At 38.7% G+C, this 21674-nt stretch overlaps 1 protein-coding gene across 2 annotated transcripts in view; it reads left to right on the top strand.

Annotated features, from left to right (window-relative positions):
* Positions 1-20045, top strand: part of ECT2 (epithelial cell transforming 2) — a 48057-nt gene extending 28012 nt beyond the window's left edge. For both annotated transcript variants that reach the window (XM_030576264.1, XM_030576263.1), the window contains 10 exons: positions 110-220; positions 1605-1701; positions 2915-2996; positions 3899-3977; positions 4212-4331; positions 9191-9329; positions 11110-11264; positions 13595-13702; positions 14231-14377; positions 18757-20045. In XM_030576264.1, the coding sequence (XP_030432124.1) occupies positions 110-220; positions 1605-1701; positions 2915-2996; positions 3899-3977; positions 4212-4331; positions 9191-9329; positions 11110-11264; positions 13595-13702; positions 14231-14377; positions 18757-18846 (1128 nt within the window). In that variant the 3' untranslated portion in view covers positions 18847-20045. The remainder of the gene's footprint in view (positions 1-109; positions 221-1604; positions 1702-2914; positions 2997-3898; positions 3978-4211; positions 4332-9190; positions 9330-11109; positions 11265-13594; positions 13703-14230; positions 14378-18756) is intronic.
* Positions 20046-21674: the final 1629 nt, after the last annotated feature.

Below are 21674 nucleotides of genomic sequence, written 5' to 3'. Positions count from 1 at the left end.
TAGCCAGTCTTAAATTAGTTTTGTTACTATTGTAGTACAGTGTACATAAAGACTGCTTGCTTGTTTACCTAAGGTCTACACTTATTGCAAAATGCTTTATTTTTTTCAGTCAAAGGACTTGTTGAAAACATACCCTCCTTTTGTGAACTTCTTTGAAATGAGCAAAGAAACTATTATGAAATGTGAAAAACAGAAGCCACGGTTTCATGCTTTCCTAAAGGTATTTATGCATTGAACTTCATTTTCAGCAATTTTTTTTTTTTAAATATATTACTGAGATTCAAGTTCAATAGCACTAAAAAATTCACTAACTCAGTAAATCTCCAGATTTCAGTTAAGGGAAGGAAAAATACTGTAGAACTGTAAACTTTGGGGTAGGCTAGGAGGCTTAGGCACTATAATCCTCAGTAATTCTTCAAACCTTTATAGAGAGGTGGCATTTTGCAACCAGTATGTGACATTAGTGTCTCCAGGGTAACAGTCTGTCTGAAACCAAGCTGTTTATATTTAATATGTGTTAATATCACTGTGGGATTAAGTTCTTGAAAACAATAGAGAGTATCTTGCTTCTTATTAGCCGGGCAACCTATTTTTCTGGACTAAAATAGAGATTTAACTCTCCTTGGTGGAGTTTTGGCTACTTCCAGTGTGGTAGGAGGTTGAGGTTTCTAACTACAAGTTGGCTCTTCATGGTTATTAAAAATAAGATGGAAGAGATGGGGTCAGCTGGTAGACCATGTTAATGCTTTGATAAGGGAGGTTAGAGAGCCGCATTAATTCAAAATATTTTTGAGCCTCTTCAGTAGTTACAACAGTCAGGATTTTGTCAGCTACTGCCTTCTATAACTTGTCCTTCTTGGGAAGTGGTTATTCAGAAGGTTGTCAGATTCTGGTATCTGAAAGTCTTGATTTCCTTGATTCCTAGACAGTCATGTTTCAGGTCTGTATGTGGAATGTTAAGAACTGGTTTCTCTTGCTGGTTGAGTGGTGGATAAGAATTGAATTGGATAGCAAAATTTACAGACTTAACACATACTATCAACCTGATGGAGGGTGGATAGGATTGCAGTTGGATACTACTGTGCCCCCCTTTCAGACTGCCTGAGAGAGGGGTGGTATTACTAGGGGATCTTTAATATAGAAGCAAAGGGGTTTGGAGTAGGGGGCAATGGTTCCCTTTAGACTCTTTAATGGGGTGATAACTTGATTACACATAAATCTAGGTAATTGTTGTTTTAAAAATAGGCTTTAGACCTAGTTTTAACAAAAGCTGTGTAAATGGTGTTGAATGAGCACCCAGAAGTGTTGCAGTAGTCTAGAACTTTCACACATGCTCTCAGCTTGTATTTATAGATTCTCTTTAATATTGGTTGTGGTGGTGGTGTAGTTTTTTTGTTTTTGTTATAAACTAAGCAAGTGGTAAGAGAATTGAAAATACTCTTTAACATACTAACTTGAATTATAGTTTCATATCTCAGGAATGTAACTGAGAATCTGCTTTTTTTTTTTTTTTTTTTTTTTTCTTAAATTCCATGTTAGATTTCTCAAGCAGAAAAGCCTGCAAGTTGCTCTGGTGTAAAATGCAATGATTCTATCCTTTGTAGATAAATCAAGCTAAACCAGAGTGTGGCCGTCAAAGCTTGGCTGAACTACTCATTCGACCAGTTCAACGGTTACCTAGTGTTGCTTTACTTCTAAATGGTAATTTTTTTGGCATGGAGTTTGGGGTCAGCCACCTGGCTTATTGGGCAGTAAATGAAAAGTGGTGGTTGCTGTTTAGATGAATTAAGATCTTATTTCAATGTTCTAATCATAGTTGGTAAAGCCAAGAGCCAGATTGTATGGTGTGTATTTCAGTAGATTCAGTTGGTCATATGCTTGACTTCAGCATACACGTATAGGCAAACCTCTGCTCTGCGGAAATGGGGTATATGTTCTAAATCTGAATTTATTTCAGCTCCCAAAGCCACAACCTGTATGCTAAAATTATTGGAAACACTTCAGTGTCATAGTATGAACTACTTTCTGTAGTCATTTCCGTTCTGATGACTCATTTAGTCTGTGAACGGCTACCTGTCGTAACAGTCATTATGTACTCCTAAGTGATGTACTTGGGATATCCTTAAAGGCACTCTAGTTTAAATATCCCTCTTGTCTTAAATCTACTAGTTAGCAGCGTTATAAGTAGAATCTAAGACCTCTCAAACAGACATTGTTTTATTTTACTTTGTGCCTGTGACAGAAACTTATGTGTAACAAGTTTTGTAACTTCTATATGTGACTCTCTCTTGTGATTGTCCTGTCTTTATGGATCTTTCAACCTGTAAAACCAACTCCCTGCCTCCAAAAAAGGGAGAAGATAAGTTAAAAGAAACTCAAAAGAGTGTTTGTTTGTAAAAGCACAAAAACTGAAAGTGGATTTCAAGGCAGGGTAGTACTCTTGAAAGTTTTCAACTTTCTTAATTGACTAGATTTCAGTCTTCCGTTCCTTCACAAGCACTGTGTGTTAAGAGGAGAACCCAATATTTGTTGCTGGGATTGGAGTGCAGATTGCTACTTTTTCCAAACATATAAACATGAGTGTACAAAAATAAATATAAATGGCTTGTTAAATGGCTAGATATCGTGGTAACTGCATATGCAACTGGAACATGTGCCCAGTGCTGTTTCATGTCCACATGTGACTCATACTTATTGAATGAGTGTAGGTGAGCATGAAGGTTATTTGAAAACACCCATGAGTGTGTGAGATGGATTTCAGCAGAAAACTCACTAACAAGTTGCTTTATCGTATTGGGCATGAGGCTGTATTAACTTAATGATGAAAAGTAGGTGGTCTTCCTATCAGGGGAATTATAAAGCAAAAGTTAAATGATTTATTGCAACACTTGTTTAACACTTTTTTCTTCTGTAGACCTTAAGAAACATACAGCAGAAGACAACCCAGACAAAGGCATGCTAGAGAGAGCCATTGAATCATTAAAGGAAGTGATGACGTAAGTCATGCTTTTAATATGAAATATTCTCTTGGGTTCTACTGATATATCTTGCAAATCTCAGCAATGATGTGGCACCCCCAAACCTCCTCAACATTCCTCCCACCTCTGTGCAAGAACTTTCAAGGGAATCCTCCAAAAACAGCCTCATAGCTATCTTTTTGCTATGCCTGTCTGGGGGATTCCTCCCTCTTGGCCCAGGTGGGGTCTAGCAGTTTAGAGCTCCCTTATGCCACTCTTAGCCAATGTAAAGGATATCTTTTCACACTCACACGCTCCCCCCTGCCTTGACTGAGCCATTATCTTGTCTCAAATGAACACTATTGGAAGGGGGTGTGTGTGTGTGTTGTGTAACTGTGTAATAATGTAAGTATTCTCAATCTTGAAGTTTTTAAGTTATAAGAATCTTGCAGGTATAGGATGTACCCTAGTGAGGAAAGATATTCAACATTTGGACAAATATATATAGCATTAGTCTCATACAAAAAAAAGTTCATGAACTCTAACTAGCAACAGTTCACTTACATGTACCCAAATCTCCAAGTAAGCTTTGCATTTAATTCTAAGGACAGAACAAAAATGGCAGGTACTTGACACATTTGAAAATCAGCTTCTGCTTGTCTGTTCATAGTTGCTGAGCAGTTCGCTGGTTTCTGCTAACATGTGTAAATGCATTGTTCCAGAACTAGATGTACATATATTTAATTCATCACACATGGAAAAGCAGTTCACTTAAATGACCGTGTGTGTGTGTTTTTAAATTTGAACTGTCAATTACTATATACACTGGTGTGGTTGTGGGAACAATATCTTTGAATGTCCAGCTTCACTTCTGTGCCTTTAAATTTAGTGATGATCTGTTCTTATTGTTGGTTTATCAGTATTAAACATACTTTCCTCAGACACATTAATGAAGACAAAAGGAAAACTGAAGCACAAAGACTGATCTTTGATGTTGTGTATGAAGTTGATGGATGTCCAGTAAGTTACTTCCCTCAAGCTCTCGACCTGTAGAATGACTGACCAACTAACTTAGCCCTTGTGTCAAAATTCTGCATAACCCGATTACCTCTGTATAACTGTGGTGGTTGAATGTACATTCAACATCAAAGGTTAAAAGGTCACTCACTATAAAACTCAATTTCCAGTATTGAGTTGAGTGGATGGTAGTCTGTCTCTTTAATGTCTAACGAGCTGCTCATTTCTACCATTTAGGCCAATCTCTTGTCATCTCACCGAAGCTTAGTTCAGCGATTGGAAACAGTTGCACTTGGCGATGACCTTTGTGACAGAGGAGAGCAGGTCACGCTCTTTCTGTTTAATGACTGTCTAGAGGTAAGGCTGTCGAAAAATCCTCACTGAACTGAGGCATTGCAGAATGCTTTGTAACTCAAACTTTAGTATAAATAAGTAAGTTATCCTAAATACTGAAACCCTATGAAGAAATACTAAAACCAAAAGGGCAAACTGGACATTTAAACTGTTTACAGTAGTACCAAGAAACAGGCAATGTTGATGAGACTGTAATGACAAGTTGGTAATGTCGTATATCCCTAATGAATTGACTACATATTGTCAGTGAAAGGCATTATGTTGAAGCAGCATGTGGAATAATACTGTCCACTACGGTAGAAGGATGGTGCTTCCAGTATCTGTTGCTCTTCCACAGGATATAGTTCTCTGGAACAAAAATGAAACTAGTGACATAAATGAAATGAGTTTAACTTAGTTATTTTTTTCTGGTTTATGCCTCCTGATAAATCACTCAATTTTTCATAAGTAAATGGAGTACATAAAGATAACGTTTGCCTGAATGGGTGAATGCTGCTTGCATCTCTCAAAGATTTTAAAATACAGCAAGTTTGAGCATTTTACTTGTCTCTAACACATCAACATCCATTTTCCTCTAAGAAGTAGATGACGATAAACCTTATCAATTCAATCCCAAGCATGCTAACCTGGATTTCGGTAGGGGTGTGTGTGTGTGTGTGTGTGTGTGTGTGTGTGTGTTAGAGAGAGAGAGAGAGAGAGAGTGTGGTGGTTTCAGCTTGTAGTGAATCAGGCCTTTTGGTGCTCGTTTCAGCCACTGGCACTACTGGAAGTGCTGGAGATACTGGCTTAGCAGCACATTGGTATTTAATATCAGTAAATAATGGATCTCTATCAGGTAAATATCTGTTTTATATACACATTTTTGTGTAGTCTGAAGTGTCCACGCAAGCAGTATAAATAGTAATTGCTGTTAGGGGTGAAAAATGAAGATGTGGTGGTTGGGGAGCCTAATTGTGCTTTGGAGGCTTAAGTGAAGAGACTGCGGTTGTAAAGAACACTCTACTACTGTGATTGGTTCAGAGACTTTCATTAAGGAATTTAAAACTCGCTGCAAAGTCTGCCCAAAGAAAGACCGCAAGGCAGTTTAACACCTTGGACTAGTGTCACGCCACTACAGACAAGATAGCTTATTGTATCACTTAATGACAAAACAAAGCTGAGCTACTTTGGCCTAGAGAAGCACCACTCTGCCAAAAGCAGGGCAAGTTAAATTGGCTTTGACAAAACTTTTTTTTTTCTTTTCTTTCCTTTAGAAGGCGTAAGTTACGAAAATGACTGAGCATTAACCAATAGACGCAGGGCCTAGTGTAAATTCCTAAAACTACAACAATCTTGGTGGGGTAGTGGGCTCTTGTAAGCAGGATCCACTTCAATTCATTCTAGTCTATGCTACCATATGGGACTATATGTAAATATGCCCACTTGCAGCATTGTAACTGTATTGGGGCAGGAACACCTATCTCATTAAGGCAAAGACTGGCTTGCTGTTTAACAGTTGACGTTTTCCAAGGGCGCTAAAATAAATGTGTACATGAATTGTCTTTAAACTGCCATGTATCATCGGTGTCTGGGTTATGGTTAGTGGTCCACGTTGGAGGTTGTTTGAGCAAGGGATTCCCAAGATACTGCTCTCATAAAAAAAGGACATAATCATAAAAATTGTGATGTAGTTTCTGCACACTTAGTTCTTAAATGATGGCTCTCATCTTCCCCAACCTGATATCACCTACTCAGGAGTGATCTCTGCTAGTATCTGGCAACTGCTGCCCCTTTTGGGGAATCACTGTTCTTTGAATAGTGGAGCACCTGTGGGTGCTCCATTTCAGATGCACATACACCTCTTGAGCCCTTGATCGAAGATTTCTAGGTAGCAGTGTCCATTCAGCCCACATACCTGCCCTTTGAAATCTTGTGGCAAACATCAAGGCTATATAGGAGTACATGGCAAACCATCCTCAGTTCCTTCACTTCTGCCTCGGCCTGAGATGGAACACTACACTGTCTGTCTAAAGCATACAAGGCCTTTCTTTGTCCCCTTTTTCTGTTATCGTTAATTTAGGGTGCTTGTTAATGTTAGTTTTAGGTGTGAGAATTGCTTTCCTTCTTTTTTCCCTTGGAGACTTGTCCTTTTCTGGTGGGGTATGCCTGGTTTGCCAAGTTTCAAATGTAATCTCCTTCAGGGAGGCTATACCAGTGACAATGGATGATCCAAGTGTGTCCATTGCCTGAGGGAGTCCCACATCTCCCAGAAGCGCTCCTTTTTCTGATTTTTGTGTAGCCCTTATGTCCAGTAAGCCCAACTTCAGCTGTGCTATGCCTGTCCTGTACTCAACCTCTTCCCTGATTCTGAATAAACAACCCTAGAGTTTCCAGATGTTGGCACCCATTGACTGTTCTGAGAATTCCTCATGGAACATCACCTTGTGCCTTGTCATGTATGCCAACAGTCTGCCACAGAAAATAGATTTTTCTGCTCCTTTTGCACAGCCACCTAACTCAGCTCAGAGAAATGAGGGGTCTGTAGTCCTTTTGTGCCTCATCCTCACTGTGTTGTAAGCTGTGGCAACCTGCTGCAAGTAATCACTGTACTAATCAATACAGTTGTCCTTAACCTTTTCATGTGTCTTTTATTTGGGAGAGGAACTTGCTGTCTGGTTTCACTAGCTCTTGATGGAGGAAAACTGTTCACTTTGAGCACTAATAAGGGCAAACGTCAACATAGGTCTCCCAAAAAATGCTTGGGGAACTTTGATATTTATCAGACTGGTACACAGAATACTTCCTAAGGTTTAGGGTCATGGTTTTGCCAGTTATTGATTTTATGAAATAGTAGACAGAAAATCACTTCTGCAGTCTGTGCTAGATGGCTTTATTAGAGGTCTCGGTGATATAATGCACTTAAACCCACATATTTATAAAATTCCGTCATGAGAGATTGTTATGAACTAAATAAAACTGCAGAAGCAGAATGGACTCCAAAGGAATCTCAGCTTCTTTGGGCCAGGATGGGATACAATGTGTTTGGAGGTTCATGAATTGTAGATGGACCATGAAAATACACACTTTTTTTTACAATATTGTCTCAAAATGGAATTTCATAAAATATGCAGATAACGTGCATTGTGATTTTTTTTTGATGGGTGGTCCATTTCCTACCCTCAAGGAGTTTCTAGAATTGCCTGTTCTAAGGCATGCCTAGAAATCAACTTTCCGAAGTTCCCTTCCTCCTCCTTACTTCAATGCAAGATCACGTGAATTGGGGTAATAGTAATAAATAAGGATTTTTTCATCTGTGTAAAATCTTGCAGGATTTCATCAGAAAATCTAGTTCAACTTTTGGCTCTAGCGAGGACTATTTTTACCTTTTTTAAAAAAAGGTAAATTGCTAATACATAAACTGTCAGGGAGGAGAGGAGGGAATCTAAAGTGGACTAGTACTGCACCATACTAGTACTGGACTAGTGGACTAGTACTGCACCATAGAAATCCTGCAAGCAAGCTGGGAGACCATGATTTTGTAACCTGCATTTTGTACACACCGTAGCGTCTTATTTTAAATAATTGATTAAGCTGCAGTACCGCACTCATTTCTTGACCAGTGGATTGCTTTCCTGTGCAACAGCCCCAGGCTCCATGGCTTTCTTTGGTTTTTCTGTCACCAGACCAGTAGGAATCTGGAATTCCAGGGTGGTCTGCAGTATTGTGCCTTTCTGATGAAAGAACATTTCATGGCATTTCTAAAGTATCTCCTGCTGCTGAGCAAGGAACAGGCTACAAATATAGTATAAAAACCTATATAGTTTTTAGTGGATTGCAGAATACTCTCCAGTCCTCAAAGAGTAAAAAATTGCTGTGTGAATTTTTCCCTTGGAATCTGAGTGACTCAAGGGAGAGAGATCTGGAAGTGAACCAAGGGAATAAGGGATCCAGTGACAATCTTCAGGGGGCAAAAATAGTTAATCACTGAAGAAAGCACATGGAAGAGGAAGTAATTATCAAAATGCAGCAGACAGAGTACAGAGAAGATTGTTCTAGTTTTATGAGTGTAAGAACAGAATCGTGAACTGACTCCTGGTGAATTAGGTATCTATCTGAGGTGTCAGAAAAACACAGCGCACTCTAAGCTTGAAGGTAAAAGAGAAAAGTACTTTAAGCATGAATGGTATTGGAGAGGCATGTGAGGTCAAAAGATGGCTTGCAGTGGGCCATGCTGAAACTCTTCCCTACCTTGGACTACTTATGAACAACTTCCCCTTCTTTCCAGTAGCAAATAGTGTGTGGCTACATGGAAAAGAGCAGTTGGACATTTAAAAACTACTAACATAAAGCAAACAGCTGCCAAATGATCTCCTGGGAACTCCTAGCCCGTCCAATACTGTGGCCCTCGTTGCTTTGAGCTCCATGTTTTTCAGTAGCTTGTCTCACTTAGGTAAAACCAACCTTATCACATTTGTAGATAAAACTGCTTTAAGTCACCCTCTGATTGCAGAATAGTGGATTTTCTAAGCTAGGCCAAGTACTGTGGAAATCCAAATCTTGGACTGAGCTGCAACTAACAGATGGCATCCCTATTTGAACATTTGACTGCTGTTTTTAGGATTTGCTCTATGGCTAGGTGCATACGAGGGGAACCAGATGAGAGGAAATATCATAGCCTTTCAAGGAACATGCCTTCTCTCTCTTTTAAAGAAAATCCTAGTTCTCCTGAAAAAAGACATACAGCTTCTCTTCAAGTAAAAGTATAAATCCATATGTTGGAGCTGGTTACTAGATGAAGAATTCATCTGTTCTCTTTCGCTAAGCTTTGATTTTTAATGATTGTTTTAATTGTAAGATTTTATTACCTCATACTCTTCTTACAGATTGCAAGGAAACGGCACAAAGTTATCAGTGCTTTCAAGAGCCCCCATGGCCAGACCAGACCCCCAGCATCTCTCAAACACATTGTTCTCATGCCTCTTTCACAGATCAAGAAAGTGCTAGACATCAGGGAGACAGAAGGTCTGTGCTTGGAATGGTGTTATAGCTAATAAACCCAGTGGGGGAGTGGAGGGGAGATATACACTCTTCAGTGTTCTATAATATATTCTGAGAACTAATTATGTGATTACACTCCAACTGACAGCTACTAATGTTAATGTTCTGGCTTGGAATCACAAAGCAACAAGTTTTTTTTATTTAAAGATTGTTTGCCTGCTGGCCAATGATCTTAAAATAACCACTAAAGGTCATATTGACAAGAGCCAGCCAAATGGCACTGTGAACCTGCAATAAAAAAATAAGCCTACAGATCTTTTAAACGCGGCCCATGTTCTGTTGTGTGTGTGTGTGGTTTTTTTTTTTGTTTTTGTTTTTGTTTTTGTTGCTTGGCCCATTGCTGTTTCCACAAATACAAATATAAATCTTCATTTAAAATGTGGTGATGGCACTCAAGGAGCTATCCCTGCTACCTGAGGACAAAGGCTTAACTTAACTCATGTTACCACTTGGTCACAGTTTGGTTAATGTTTCACAGTGACAACAGTTCATACCACATTATTGAACGTTGTAGCAGCAATGCCATCATAAATCTGTATTCAGAAACTTGTAATTTGTTGTAAACATTCTCTGGTTAGAAATTAAAATACAATAATGTTTCACTTCAAGCGATCAAACTTCTTTTGCCTGGTGTTCTCTAGAGCTCTTCAGCAGATCTTACTGGGTTTGTATCTTTTCACAGTTTAGGCAACTCTTCTGAGTAAGAAGTAGGAAGAGGCCCTCTATCTAGTAAGCAGGCAGCCTCATACAGTCTAACTGCAACTTTTTAGATTTAACTGCAGTCAATTTTTTTAAACTTGTATTAATGGAGGGTGCTTGTTTTTACTGTAGCATAATTATTTGATGAACGAGACACCAGAGTAGACTGACAATGAATTTTAGCCTCTGGGCTTCTTCACACTAAAAAACCGATCCATTGGTGACAATAGAGTAGCTGAACTCTTCCGACCAAGTTCTAGCTCACGTTTCTGAAGCAGTGCTGAGCACTGTCTGTCTACACTTGCCACTTAGTTGTGTTCAGCGCTGGTTCAGCTGCCCCTGTTGGTTGTCAGCAGTGGGTCACTTGTCCAGCATAGACTGGGTTAAATGTCCATATTCTTTGAGGTAATTCTAACAAGTCTGTTTAGTCAAACTGGTATACTTCAAATGGTCAAACTTCCTCCATAATAGAATAAATAGAAGCTTCAATGTTGCTTCTCAAAGTGCTCTGCAAAATAGGGCAGGCATCACTTCTCTCTGCTTTGCAGGTGAAGAAACTGGACCTGCCCAAAGTTGCAGTACTGAGAAGAGAATCCAAGCTTTGTTACTGCCATTTCCCTATCCATTAGACCATGCTGCCTCTAAGGCTATGTCTGCTCTTCAATTAGGCACCCGCAGCTAGCTCGTGTTAGCTGACTCTAGCTAGTGGGGCTCAAGCTAAAGGGCTGTTTTAATTGCAATGTAGATGTTTAGGCTTGGGCCAGAGCCCAGGCTTTGGGACCCTTCCAGCTGTCAGCCAGAGCCCGAATGTCTACAGTGCAATTAATAGCCCCTCAACCCAAGAACTGCTAGCCTGAATCAGCTGGCACAGGCCAACTACAGGTCTAATTGCAGTGTAGACATACCCTAATAATCTTTAACTTGAACCAGACTGCTACTTAAAAGTAGTTAAGATTACTTGCTTAAAATCTGTTTTTTCAGAATTGTATGAAGGTTGACTTCCTCTGGAACAGTGTGGACTGAATGTTTTTGTCTTCAATTGTAGACTGCCACAAAGCTTTTGCCTTGGTTGTGCGGCCACCAACAGAACAGAACAACTTGTTGTTCAGTTTTCAGATGACGACTGAGGAGCCTCCTAAAGAGGATTGGCTGAAGATGCTGTGTCGGCATGTAGCGAACACAATTTGTAAAGCAGATGCTGTAAGTTCTCTAGTACTAGGTTACCAGTGGAAATAGTTCATTGCAAATGTCTTTTAGATACATAAGTGACTGCTTCCTTGTGATAACAGGAAGAAATGAGGCCTTGGCATATCCACAAGCTAACAGAATAAAACTTCTCTGGTGATTAAGAGGGCTGCTGAGGCCTACTCCTTAACCATTAGGTTCTACAAAACCTAAGCATTTTTTTAAAAATAAAACTACTAATTTTTATTGTGATAACAGTCCAAGGTCTAGTATAGATACAACAGGGCATGTCTATACTGAATTATCTTTTGGGTCTTTCACCAGCGTAAGCCAGGCCAGCACAGTTCTCTCTGCAGTGTTGTAGCATTTCTAACAATAGGCATTTTTGTTAAGATGTAGAAATTGACTGTGTATAATCCCTTAGTTCGTTGGTCCTAATAGACAGGCTGATAGAACAGAGGTATGAAATGCTTTTATTTCAGTGAGGCATAGAGCCATAAAGCATCTTTCATCACAAACTGGAATGTTCTAAGGTGTCAGCCTTCTCCTGGCACCCCTTTAAGCATTTCCAGTATGTATTTCCACACTAAAATCCAAAAATAAAAAAATTACGAACTTTGAAATACAGCACGAAAATAACAGGGCAGGGACCTTCTGGCTAACTGTGTGTGTGTGCACGTGCGCGCACTCTGGAGTGAACAGCTAGTTTGAGTTTGATGTCTGTGTTCAACATGCTACTTATTTTTACCATACAGTCTGTTAAATATTTGAAGTTATTTCTTTAAGGCTAAAAAAACCCGAAAACGTTTAAATGAGTCTTGTCTTTCCATGAGGACACTAGTTCAGAATGTATGTACTATTTCTGATCCACTGGGTCACTCTGAATGGACGAACTTCTGGAGCAGGGGTATTTTAACTCTCTTCCTCCTTCCTCTCCCTTTCCCCCACAGTAAGAGAGATTTTATCCTGAGAGAAGTATCTGACACTTTTGCTAAGTGGGCCAGCCACCCATCTGTCAGTTCCTTTAATGGTCTTTGTTGCCACTCAATTCTAATAAGTATAATAGTAGAAATAGAATATCATAATCTGTTACTAATGTTCTGTCACATTGCAGTACAATAGAAAAGCACTTGCCCCTTCACTATTTCCAGTGTGGAATGACATTCTGAAACACACCTGGTCTGCATAGAAAGATTGTCCATTCCTAACTACATCCAGTCCTCAAAGTGGTAATATACATTGGTGTCTACTTAAAGGCATCAGCCCCACCACACTTTAAAGCAACACATTTCCACCCTGAATGTGCCCCCATCTTTAGCTTGATTTGAATACCAAATAGAATCTCTTTGCACTTTAGGGGGTCAAAAACTTGATTCTCTTCATCTGTGTACCCTTTCTGAAAAGTCTGTGACGTTGTATTAGTATGCCTATGTTTTCTCATAAGTGAAATAGGTATTTACAAGTCTGCCACATGGTGGGAGTAAAGGCTTTAACTCCAGCTCTGCATGGTAGCACTGTAGTGAACAATGCTGTCATAAGCTGTTCTTGAAACTTAACTGTGTGTGTATAGTCTTCTCAGGGCAGCTTTCCTCAGACTTCACAAAAGATCAGTTCCTGATCCCTCACATGAATAGTTTAATCTAAAGATTCTTGTGATGCTACTGGAGTTTCAGAACGCAGAATATAAAAAATTTATTGGGATGTCAGTGACTCTTCTAAAACTGGCAAGTAAAACTATAAAAATACTTAAAGCTTCATCCTATCCCATGCACTAGGGCACTGCTCTTAATTATATAACTGAATATTCTACATTTTGTATCATTCCAGTAATGTTAATTTCTATTCTCTGGAGGAGCTTGGGAGCTTCTGAAGCACTTTTTTTTTTTACCAAACATAGGCCAAAGGTGGTATCAGTCTTAACTAGAAGACTGTATCTTTTGAAGACCTTCCATTTAGAATAGTGGAGTGTTTTGTCTTGTCAAGACTCCACTACATTTACAGTTCAAATGGTGTGTACCCCTTTGCATTAGGCCTGGCTGTTTAACAATTTCAGATTTGACTTCCTTGGTTTGCTTTGATCTGCCCTGATTTTGAAAATGAGGCTAAGGTCTCCTACAAGAGACTGTTCTAGTAGCTAGCTTCAGTAAATCGAGGAAATCCAAATAGCAGCTGCAAGATTAAGTACAGCTGCTACATTTGCTATCCCTTCTCCAGTGAAATTTAGGGATTGATAAATTAGATTTTTAGAAGATTAAACTCAAATTTGAGTGTACTCAAAGATATGATGTGTTGGAAAAATCGTGGTGGATTTGTGCACCTGTTCTTATAGTTATGCATGTCTGTAGGAAAACCTTATTTACACTACTGATCCTGATTCAATTGACGTAAATACGAAAGATGTGGACAGTACGTTGAGTAGGGCATCCAGGGCAATAAAGAAAACATCAAAAAAGGTAAGCGTTTAATTCCCTACTTGCTAAGTAATAACCTGATATGTGAATCTTAGTCACACCAAAACCTACTAGTGCTAGTGTAGTCAAGAAACTTGTTGGTATTTCTGCCAATGCTGCCAAAGTTCTATATATGTAAACTGATTAGGAGGAGAAAATGAAATTGGGTTTTTTGTTTTTAATTGCAGCATTGTAAATGCATCCAAAAAATTTGTCTTTTTATACATTAACAGAAATTCCATGAGATCAATTGTGCTGCAGAGTTGCAATGTGACTATTCTGTGAGCTATGTAAAATGAAGAGTCTGTGCTAATTCAATTCATGGTGTCCAGACCACATATAGTATTCAGCTGAAGGGGCAGGGATTGAAAAGAGAGCATGCACAGGTTGATTACTAAAACAGACCTCTAAGATGGTGTATAGAAAGCACTGTTTTGATTTGCTGTGGAATTACATTGTGAATACATGTTAGATGCTAATGATCTCATGCTAAGACTTAATGTATGTAACAACTCTTGTCAAACTCTGCAGGTTACAAGAGCATTCTCTTTCTCCAAAACACCAAAGAGAGCTCTTCGAAGGGCTTTAATGGCACACAATACAGTAGAAGGAAGGAGTCCCTGCTCAGTTAGTGAGAGATACTTGGGCAGCCGCCTGACCAGTACATCCTCATTAGCAGTAAGTGACTTGGCTGTACAGTCTAATTGTCATAACCTTAACTTTGATAAAGCTGACTGTATTAATTTTGGTGCTCAGAACGTATTCTTACATGGCAACCTCTTGTTAAACAAGGTCCACAATGTATATGCAACACTTGTCTATAATTTTTTAAAAAAAACAAACTTTTATATTCTAGTCTGAATAAAGTCACTTAAGATGTCCTATTCTGTAAAATTTAGAAAAATCTGCTGTACCATGGGAAACAAGGAGCGAGAATGCACTATGCATATTCCAAAAAGTGACCACCTTTTAAGGGTGAACATGCCCTCTCATGGCAAGATGAGAAACTCCTAGCACAACTTGAAATGAAATCATTTCTGAAGCTATCCTAGGACAAAGTATACAATTGGTTTGTGTAACTTTTTTTGAATGGGTAAATTTCCCATAAAAACAGACATCCTGTGCTGTCTTACCTCATTAACTTCTATCCTCATGGACTCTAAATGGGGGTGGGGGAGTCAGGAAACTACAGCCCAACCCTCCCGCCCCCCAGAAAGGATACTCAGTGTGTCATGGATTTGGGGAGGGGAGAGGATCTCAGTCTTCAGGTCTAAAATAATCACGTACTGCTACTCTTTTTCTCTGCTGTAGTTTAAGAATTTATAGCAATAGACACACAATTGACTATAACAGATGGGACTTGGTGGGACTGAAAATAATGTAAACTCCATTTACTCAAAATGTAATGTTATAACGCCTGCTCTTAGATCTGTAACTTGTTGAAAATTTCCCTTCTAACTCTCATTGTATTCTTCTCCTATAGTTGCCTTTCAGGGTATCCCCTGTGGAATAGGGGTAATAAAGTATTATATGCACGCTAATAGCCCACTGATAATCAACCCAATCAAAATATTGCTTCACTCTGCTGCTTGAGTTAAGGAAGGGAGCATATGAACTAACATTCTGAATCAGCTCAGTGGTCCACCTAGTGCAGTATCCTGTGTCTAACATTAGCAGAAATGGCTGCTTCAGTGGAAACTTGTAAAAGCTCAGCAGAAGGTCACTAAGGAATAAATTGCCCACAGGGATAGATGCATCCTACCTCTCATTAATTTCAAGTTGGACTTATGCTGTGAGCATCCCCCTTCCCAAAAAAATCACTTACAGATTTAATTTTTATTCCTCCTTCCCCTTGCTATTGTATCTCTGGCTATCCTCATTCTGGTACAGTTTGTATCTCTCATAAAAATAGTTACATTCCAGTCATGCATTTTCTCTGCCTCCTATGTCCTTATATAGTTGATCATTACCCTTTAAACATGTCAGCAGAACTACAAGAGATTGGTTGAATCCCTTTATTTTCTATGCATTATCAAGATGAATTCAAAATCTCTTGATGCTCTTCCAAATAGTAAACTACCAAACGTATACGTTGACAGCATGGCATCCATCCCATGTTTAGGAAAAGGGAAGCTGTGGCTAAAAATAATCCTACCTGCAGCTAAATCAGTTATGAAATCAAGTGTTGCATTTGGGTGGGACAGAATGGCAATTTTCAGTTTTCAAGGTAACTGCATCTCTCACCCCTTTGTGGCCTCCTTGAGGACACCCACACTCTAGGTGGAGTCTTGCCACTCTTTGTCTAGATCTGGAATGTCATTCCTCCTTCAATTCACTGATTATCCCATCATGTCTGAGTTTCACTGAGCACCGGCAGTTCTGCTTGCTCTCTGGGGCAATGACCGTGTCAAAGCAAAGAGCTTGTTCAGATCAAAAGAGAACATATCTTAAAAACCGCTCACATGCTAGTCTTAGCTTACCAAATAGTCACCCATCTTTCATTTCTCCAAGTCCTTCAGGATTTGGCCCTCTTGGTCAGTGTCACTAATCAGGTGACAGTGACTTTCCCCACTATGTTAGGGTGATCACTTTGAGACCCTGACTAACAAAACAGAAAACAGTATAGAGTTAAATTAGCATATGCAACTTCCCCCAGGAGGTAAAGCTACTTCAGACTAGCTACTTGTCTAGGGATTTGCAATAATTACCCCAGTGATTTTTAGTTCCAGCAGGCAGCCCTCTAATTCCCCTCCATGGGATTGTATTCTGGATCCTAGCTCTTAAAGTTACATATAACGCTTTATAAAAAAGTTTGATTCAGTTGTCTGAAATTTTGTTTTGTATATTGCTGTGACAGATGATATAGACACCTGGGATATCGGGTCAAAGCAGCACTTCATGTAGACATTTCAATGGCCTAATGCACAATAGCACTGATAATGTGTACCCAAGAGCATCGTTTTGGATGGGGAAAATGACTTGTGAATTTATCATTACTTCAATTTAAGACCATTAATACAATCTCGCCTAGAAGCAAACTATTGCAGAAAGAGTACTAATCTTGCTTGTATGCATTATTGAACCTGTTTAAAGTGCTATGACATGATCTCACTGCTGTTCCTGCAAAATTAAACTGTTGAAGATATTGAGTAAGTTTTAAAATGTGCAGAACATAAGAGCCCACTAAGCTTCTTACAAAGGGGTTCAAAGGAATTGTTTAGATGAAATGTTTTGTCCAGATAATATCCTGGCCATCAATATGTACAATTTTTTTTAACTTAAAGAGAAATGACATTGAAAATAAGGCAGAATAAAAGAGTAACCAGTGTATTTATGCAGTGTCTGCACTAACTCTTCACTCCCCCCTTCCTGTTTGTAGATTGCTCGTTCCTCTTCTACATACAGCCTAAATGGATCTGTCAAACATGTTGTTAGTGTTCAGCGCTCCAATTCTGTTGATGGGAGCTCTCAAAGTTCCAGGTCTCGACCTGTGCTCTGTCCTGGCTCTCCAACTAGCCATCCTTCACATGCCAGAGAAGGAAAAACTCCTTCCAGCCCTGAAAGCTTAAATGGCCACTCGTTGGCCAGACCTTGTCCCATTCCTGTCATTACTACCACTTGTGATGTAGGAGATGACCGGAGTGGTGTTGAGAACAGTTCTGTCGTCCGACTTTGATCTTTAATGCCCACGTTGCATAAAGTGAGCTTCCTACAGATTCTCCTATTTAGCACAACTATTAAAAGATTAAAGAATCTGTCAAATGTTTCTAACAGGTGCTGGGTTTTCCTTGGTCTATCTTGGTGCACATCTTGGCTCCCATTAGGCTACTTAATATTTCTTCTGTTGTTAACTAGTTGGGTTTGAAATGGGGAATTTAAATTCTGTGGAAATGGAATTGACATCACTGGTCTTGAGGGGTTTTGGATTTCTTTCCAAGTTTTTTAACCATGTTTGCCCTATGATAGCATTGACATGCCTCTTTATATTTACACATTTTAATGTAAATATGGGTGAGTCTTCATGCTGAAGTCAATTTGACAGATGAAATTCTGGATTCAGTGTGTAGTCTATTGCCTCTGATTGTAAATATGGAAGACTTCTAGAGTACAACTGTTGAGACTTTCATGAGTCTTAAACAGTGTGTTTTTGCAATTGTCATCCTCTGCTAAATACCTCCATAAGAACATATTTCTCGTTTAAGTCAACAGCTAAAGCACAACTATAGTATTATCACTTCAAGTGAACTTAAACTTCTGAAGTTGTAAAGAAAATTTTTAGCTCTTAAAGCAGTTCTTACAACTATTCTTATATTAATTTTAGTTTCAACTTTTGCTTAGCAACAAACTGCTGAGCCTACAGATCACCTTAAAATCCACTGATAATCAGTTTTGCTGAGACTTTCACAACATCAGAATAGCAAGCGTTTTGTCTCGCTTGCAATCATATATAGATGTACATAGGCTAAGACTATTCAGTAATAAACTATCAAAATTAAATTACAATTTTTGTGGCTTTTTTAATACCAAAGTATCTGTTATGGTCAAATCAGTAGTTTTTGAGGAATCTTGAAAATATGGTAAGAGCAGAACAAGTTTAAGTGATTATGTAGCTAGGGGAAGGTCATCTCAATCCTTCAAGATTTCCTAATATAGCAAACTGTATTATAACATGTTCTGTGTTTGAAAACTTGGAAGGAGATACTACGCTGTTGTAATAGCATGAACTACACAAAGATGTGGGTTAGATATGTTTGCTTTATTAAGATAACTCTTCAGAAGGTCTCCTAGTTCTATGCATACCTCTCAACAATCTTGTTATGGGGAAAATCTTCATTTTCTATAATGAACTTAACCATGTTTTTTACCCACCAAGTTCGTTATCCAAAACTTGAAAATGCCAATCCTTAAAATTAGGGGTTAGCAGACTACCTCTGTTGAAGAAACTGGACCCATTGTGTCCCCCTTATTTTGGGTCTTGAAATGTTGAGAGGTATGACTAAACACAGAGACTGATACCTTGATCGCATTAACAATTTTTTTTTCTCCCCCCCTACCAGGGTATCCCTTCTCCTTCCTTGGTCAACCTTCCCTCAATGTTTGCAAAGAGGAGTCATACCTTAAGTCGATCAACAACCCACTTGATATGAAGTAGGCTTAAAATGAACTACTATGTTGTAATGACTGACAAGCAACTGGCTGTTCAGATGACCTGTTACTGACATTAATGGTACTTCAGTCATTGTCACTTAGTTGCCTAACTTAGTTATCTAACATCTTGCTAACTGGTAGGGACTCTTTGACTAGTAGTGAAGAAGATCACCTAGTCAACCAAACAAGTGAAAACCTTGATCTAGGCTTAGAAACGTAATGTAAACACTTTCATTCAACAAACTGTCTCCTTTATGCAATAAACTCTTTTGGTGTCAAATGCTGAAATTAAGAAGTCTCTTACTTGAGTCATCCACTGGATGATGTTCTTCAGTTAATCTAGAAGAGTTTGCTTAACTTCATCAATTGGCTCTGTACACGTCTTAAAAGCTAATGCATGGACTATTGACTAAACTGAAATAGTTTAAGATATGCCATTTGAAGTATGACAGTTGGCCTGTTATACAGCTGCTTTTTCTGGATTTTCTAGAAGGTCTAGCTTGTTGGTGCACGAAAGTACGTACTGCATATGGTTCTTCATTTTTTTTTCTATGCATCCTTTTCTAATCCAATACATCCAAATCCTGTAACTGGCTTAGCCACCAAAAGTAACTTGATCTGATAGCGAATTAAAACTAACACTTTTTGGATGTGCAAGTCCAAGAAAAAACATCACTGTACTTAAATTGTATTTATAGCCTTTGAGCTGAGATTATTTTTAGAACGGTCTCCAGAACCTTGTTTAACTACTTTATATATAGAGAGAGCTTATTCATGCTCAGTGCGAAGCTGAAATTGTGGATCTGGTTTCAGTTTCTAACACTAATATTTTTACTTGCAGGTTTTTGGTGTATAATTTCCAAAACCTTTTTCTACATCTTTGCTCTATTTAGTCTTTTTGTATTTTTTTTCTTTGCAAGCTGTACATTTTAAAATCACGTTTTCATTCTGTATTATCCAATGCCGTCTCAGGAATTGTCCAACTGTGTATATTTCTGCACTTAATAACTTTGAACTAATTGCCTGTATGTCATGTGTGGCATGTCCAACTCTAAGATTCCCTTTAACCACAAAATGCTACTTTTTTATGTTATATGTAATTAGTTTTGCTTTTGAAGATGTCAGATGGCCTGTTACTTCTGTATTTAAGATAGGGTTTTTGCCAAAATAAATCATGTAAATAAACTGTTTAAAACAACATTGCTTATATTGTACTAAACTGTTCAGAAAAGTCTAATGAGGCTGTCAAGAGCATTACTGCATCAGGAGCTAGTCTAGAAGCTTGTTTAGTGAATCATGGTAATATAGTGGCAGCCCACTAAACAGATACATATACCCAACAAGGTTCCTGTGAAATTCCTGAGGATTTACTACTGTGGATACTGTTCTATCATTTATTATTGCATGTTTTCTGACCAATATGACTATCTTTGGGTTCCTGTGTTTGAAGAAAAAGAAGCTATATCTTCCAAGAGGAAAATCCCTAAAGTACACAAATATGCTCTGAAAGCTAACTGTAGGGTGGATATACATATTACAGTCTAAATTAAGGAAGAATCATTCAGTGTATTTCATCATAAGCTAGTTGCTGCTTACACTACATTACTGATACCAGAAATATAATGCTTTAACTTTCCAGTAAACTGCAAAATTCCAAACAGTGAGCTTTGTCTTGCTAGGTCCTGAGCACTTTTACCCCATTCACTTGAGTCCCTTGTTGTATTGGGCCCTTGTCTTCACTTAAAACTAACACACAGGACAAAGCAGTATAAGGGTGTCATGCTGTCTGGAATGGTTCATCACCATGAGTGCCAACCTCAGGGCAGACTATCAAAAAACATGGTAGACATCCCAAACTGCTTGCATGTTCTAAATTTAGATTTCACCACACCAGTAATAAATGTGAACTCCTGAAGTTCTATAATTCTTACTATGGAGTCCTAGGCAGTCCCCTTGGGCACTCCAGTCTGTCTTACCACCCAGACCAGCTGCACTTAGTGATAAACTAATCTGACCCCAAATATCTCAAAATATTCAGGTTGATCCCAATCCCAGGAGACCAGTCACTACCCCATGTTAATTTGTACCATACAATGTTTGTAGCCAGTCCTATAGTAAACTAAGAAAAATAAATGAGTTATTTATGGTTTAAAGCAGGTAATATATTTATACAAATGAGTTAGTCTGTGGTTCCAAAAAGTGACAGATGTAATGGTCAGCATTGAATGCCTTTTAAGGCTAAACCAGGTTGACTGGGGAATCTCTGCTTTGGACTTTCACAGGGCTGGAGGGAGGAAACAAAACAGCAAAGGTAAAAATTGTTTATCAGCTATTTTTTATTTCCTTCTTCCAAAATTCAAGGTGATGGGATGAGCTTTCTTGCACATAGCACCTTCACAGGTGTAAGAGGACCATAAACCTAGTCTTTGTATCACGACATTGCATGATGGCCCATTTAGTCTTGATAGTCCTTGATGAGTGGGGAACCATTCCTCCTGCCTGTGTTTATAAATTCAGAGCAGGCATTTTCACAGCTATAGAATAAAACTTAAGTATTACCTTTTATAGCATGAGATTCAGACATTCTAAATAAGATGTATGCATACAATCTTTTTTTTTATAGAGACTAAATGTATCTGTACAAGTCTAACACCTCTCTTGAATTAGACTAATGTACAGGTGAGCTGGTCTGGGTTCCAGCTATGAATTTGTCAGTGCTCATCTGGTGCCTAAAGCCCTGGTGAGAGCTGGCACCTGGTTTACCATTGTCACGAAGACCAATCAAGAGACAAGGTCACACAACACTTATGTATAGATCTTTCTCGGT

The sequence above is a fragment of the Gopherus evgoodei genome, chromosome 9, assembly GCF_007399415.2.
Source record: "Gopherus evgoodei ecotype Sinaloan lineage chromosome 9, rGopEvg1_v1.p, whole genome shotgun sequence".
Classification (NCBI taxonomy): domain Eukaryota; kingdom Metazoa; phylum Chordata; order Testudines; family Testudinidae; genus Gopherus; species Gopherus evgoodei.
Note: the sequence above shows the minus strand (reverse complement) of the source record. Positions and strands in the feature narration are given on the sequence as shown.